This window comes from Gouania willdenowi, chromosome 7, assembly GCF_900634775.1.
Source record: "Gouania willdenowi chromosome 7, fGouWil2.1, whole genome shotgun sequence".
NCBI lineage: Eukaryota > Metazoa > Chordata > Actinopteri > Blenniiformes > Gobiesocidae > Gouania > Gouania willdenowi.
In genome coordinates this window covers 30,855,576-30,860,000 of record NC_041050.1, presented here as the reverse complement: position 1 = coordinate 30,860,000, position 4,425 = coordinate 30,855,576, and the positions used below count along the sequence as shown (strand labels likewise).

At 37.6% G+C, this 4,425-nt stretch overlaps 1 protein-coding gene across 1 annotated transcript; it reads left to right on the top strand.

Annotated features, from left to right (window-relative positions):
* Positions 1-353: 353 nt before the first annotated feature.
* lhfpl5b (LHFPL tetraspan subfamily member 5b) lies at positions 354-3,847 on the top strand. Its single transcript, XM_028452807.1, has 2 exons — positions 354-822; positions 3,585-3,847. The coding sequence occupies exons 1-2, from the start codon at positions 414-416 to the stop codon at positions 3,845-3,847; spliced, it is 672 nt and encodes a 223-aa protein (XP_028308608.1). The 5' UTR covers positions 354-413.
* The last annotated feature ends 578 nt before the right edge of the window (positions 3,848-4,425 follow it).

Below are 4,425 nucleotides of genomic sequence, written 5' to 3'. Positions count from 1 at the left end.
ACAAAGAGCCGATTGTCACATTGTGTGACTATTCGACAAGTTAAATTATAAAACTCTCAGAAAAACTTCAAATTAATATTTACAGCATTTATTTATGCATTTATTTTGTGGATTATCAAAATTGCTGTATAGGTTTAAAGCATTACAAGATGCACTCATTTGGTTTAATTGAAATAGAATAAAGACTAGATAAACAACAGCTTTATGCTCTCTATTGTCAGTCTGCGTTGATATAGTGACTTCTCCTACTTTGTCAGGTGTCCTAATCCTATGACGACAGGTCATTAATTAGAGATGCAGCGCTGTCCGTGGTGCTGAATCCTAAGCCGAGTCATTCAGTGCTGACAGACAGGTGTGTGTGTGTGTTAGTGTGTGTCTTGAGGTCACTACAGTAGCTCAGTAAATACATTAAAATGGACCTGCTTCCAGCTCAGGAGGCTGCAAAGATCTACCACACCAACTATGTGAGAAACTCCCGCGCCATTGGCGTCATGTGGGCCGTCTTTACCATCTGCTTCGTCATCATCACCGTGGTGGTCTTCATCCAGCCTTTCTGGATCGGGGACAGCGTTAACACGCCTCAGGCCGGTTACTTTGGCCTCTTTCACTACTGCATCGGCAACGCACTCACCTCTGAGCTCACGTGCAAAGGCAGCATCCTGGACTTCAACTCCATCCCGTCTCCAGCGTTCAGGACGGCCATGTTCATGGTGGGGTCCTCCATGCTGCTGATTGTGGGCACCATGGTGTGCTTTAGCCTGTTCTTCTTCTGCAATGCAGGGAATGTCTTTAAGATCTGTGCGTGGATGCAGTTGGCCTCAGGTAAGCCTGATAAAGAAATGTCACTTGTACACACTGGATGAAATAAACTGCACCAATCTACAAATTATTATCATTATTTGTACCAAATATTCAAACTGAGCTTCTACTTCACCAGGAAGATTTACGTTCTTATTACAAGAAATCACTAAATGCTAGGGGTGTGCAATGCCATGAATCTGACAATACGATTCACGATTTGCACGTCACGATACCATATATCCAAATACTAAACAATGTGATATAATTGCAAATATCAAAAATTAGAAATTTCACCTTTACAAGTACAAAATGGTATGAAATACAATTTATTTAATTTTCCTTTTTAACTTGTGAGAACACGTAAATGGTATCTAGCTGTATTTAAAGTACTAATATAAAAAACAAGTGGTATGTTTATTAAACTGTCAAATTACATTTTCCCAAAAAGTTGAATTTTTGCTTCTACAACAGATTCTGATTTTTGAAGTTGTTAAATTCTTTAAAAAAAAAAAAGTTACCACAAAATAACCATATATCAATTTCCAAGCGAGAATGCATTGAGGAGTGAGGTAGTTTAACAAGGTCTTATGTTTCATGTTGGTGAGATTAAATGGTTTTTACAATAAATAAAAAAAACATATGGCTTTTTTCATCAATCGCTCTGCATTCCAACCCTCACATATGGTGAAAAACTTTGAGTCATAACTAAAATTAGAGTTCCTGCTTCTCTGTACTTGACTAAACCTGTAGTAGCTGAGGTATGTGGTTAGAATAATCATCTTCATTTCAGTGAGTAAAGGTTCGGATTTGGGAGTTAAAGTAGAGTTTTTACCTGGAAAGGTCTAAAATCACATTGTGAACGATGATCAGGGAGTCTCTGCTCTTAATATAAAATGATTGTATAAATGATCATATTTATCCATCCATCCACTATACCTGTCAAACTTGATCAAGGTTTTTCCGAAATGTGACCTCAGGCTTTCAGCCATTTAGGTGATTATATCATGTCTATTTATATTATGTTGGTAACCAGTTTCAATCTCAATTTTGCAAACTATCTATATTGTGTCATTGTTTAATGTGTTTATGTCCAGGTTACTGTAGCTCGAGCTTCCTATAGTATTAATCCAGATTTTTTTCGTTTTATTAAATAGATTTCCATTTATTTAGTTATTGATCACCAGTCTAAAGCCAATACAATAGTGACCTGTGACTGGGAGTGATGGCAGAGGCTTCCTATTGTCTCCTGAGTTACGTATCCTGTGAGTCAGGTGTAGGTGTAAGGTAGTAATCTGTCCGACATGCCACCTTCACAGCTCTGGTTTCAGGTGTGTGTGTGTGTGTGTGTGTGTGTGTGTGTGTGTGTGTGTGTGTGTGTGTGTGTGTGTGTGTGTGTGTTTGCTCTGAACATGTTGTTCCTCACGCTGAAAGGCAAGAAGAGATCCCATTTCAGTCTGACTCGACACCTCGGGTGGGGTTTTGGTTACATGTAATACAATCATGTGTTGCTGGGTTGAGTAACTGATCTAAACCTACACGGAACTCATACAAAAGTGCCAAAAAAATTTATTTTCTATTGTGACTGACACGTACATAGTAGTGGTGTAACAATACATCGATCCATATCGATACATCGATTAATTAATTAACGATCCAATCACAGCGATGCACAATGAAAACATCGATAAACATCGTCATCTTTAAGATATGCTTTTATTTTGAAATTCACATAGCACATCTGTTTGTTCATGCCACCATTTCCTGCACGGGGATGGTGCCATAACTAGCAAATGCCATGCGACAACAAAGCCTTGCAACCCCTGCTGCCACCCAAATTTGTACATGCTTCCGGAATGTGGAGCCAACCGCAATAAAACACCAACGAATAAGACGCAGAAGTATCCCGAGAGCGGTATGGAACCTGCGTTGTTTACATGGTTGCTCGGCAAAGCGAGGAGTCAAGGAGAGAAAGCCACACGAGGAAAGAAACAATGATGAACTTTATATCAGGAAATGAAATGATAATGAAAGGGCAGCGCTATAGTAGTGATGCTGGTTTTAAGACGATAAGAATTGGGTTGAAGAAGGTTGTTTTGCTGGGGGTTTAGCACGGGTTGATTTATACTAACTCCCCACAATAAGCAGCGTCTGTTCATGTAAATAAACAGGAATACTGAATGACAAGTGTCTGGAAGTCCACTTGAGATATTTATTTAACATTAAAGAAGAAAAATTATATCAGAACCATATATGTAGCATTTTTATCCGTGTACCCTTCGTTCTTCGGTTATTCCGTTTTAAAATGTGGTTATTTTTGTTTTACATAAATTCATCATATGCCCCATAAAATACGTTTTTATACTTAGTTATATAACAGTGTGGCAACATTAACATGTCAATGTTAAAATAATAATAGTATTATTAATAATAACATCACAGTGATGCTTTTTTCTCATCTGGTTACAGTTTGTTACAGTGAAACCAACTGTTTTTAAAATTCAAAAACGTATTAAAAACGTATTGCACCGTAGTAATTTAAATAAAACTACAAGAAACTTTTTTTTTTATCACTCATACAATTCAAAGTCTAACACCTAAATATTACAGAATGGTGTTTATACTGTTTATTTAATATCTGATTCCTGAAAGACTTTAGAAATAAAATGGTCAAATCATATTTCAGTTGTTTTTTTTGAGAGTTGATATACATGTGAAGCAAAAGGACTTTATCATTATAAACAAAAAGTACTTACATTTCCTATTTTTGACTAATTTCTCTGTAGGTGTGTTGATGGTGATTGGCTGCATGATTTACCCAGACGGGTGGGACGCTGAAGAGGTGAAGAGGATGTGTGGCCAGAGGACGGGGAAGTACACCCTGGGAAACTGCACGGTGCGCTGGGCCTACATCCTGGCTATCATCAGTATTTTAGATGCCGTCCTCCTGGCACTGCTGTCCTTTACGCTGGGGAACAGGCAGGATAGTCTGCTGCCTGATGACTTTGAGATAGAGGGAAACAAGGAAGGTGAGAGAGTGACATCATAAAGTCTTTAATGTACACTTATTTACAACAGGAATTCACCTCTATCAGTTATTACTGAAAATCAATCAAGATCAAGGGTTAAAGATGTCAAACTCAAGGCCCAGGGGCCAAATCCGTCCCTTTTGGTGCATCCAACACGGCCCACAGAAGAAAGTAAAAAATGACATGAATCATTGTGTAAATCAGGGGTGTCAAACTCATTCTGGTTCATCGGCCAAATACAGATAAGTTTGATATGCAGAGGTGGGAAACTGAACAATTTCAACATTAATGCTTTTGCATTTTCATGTATAAACCATAAAAACATATGCAGTATAGAAAGCACCGACAATATCTAAGCAATAGGTGACAGGTAGTGACTATATTTATTTAATTTGGGGAAATTTTGGCAAATGCCTTGAGGATTGAGCAGGATTTTAAACAAAAATACACATAATGACTCCAAAAAAAGTACATTATAAATACACCAAAAAATATATAAAAATGAGTAAAACAAACACATTTATCATGTCCCATAGAATTAAACCAGGGAAATTGCACACGCTATTTTATTTTGCACCCGCAAATTTACCCCTTTATA

Coding starts and splice junctions, on each gene's coding strand:
- lhfpl5b (XM_028452807.1), top strand. CDS start 414: ATGGACCTGCTTCCAGCTCAGGAGGCTGCAAAGATCTACCACACCAAC. Junction 823..3,584: donor GTGGATGCAGTTGGCCTCAG/GTAAGCCTGATA, acceptor ATTTCTCTGTAG/GTGTGTTGATGGTGATTGGC.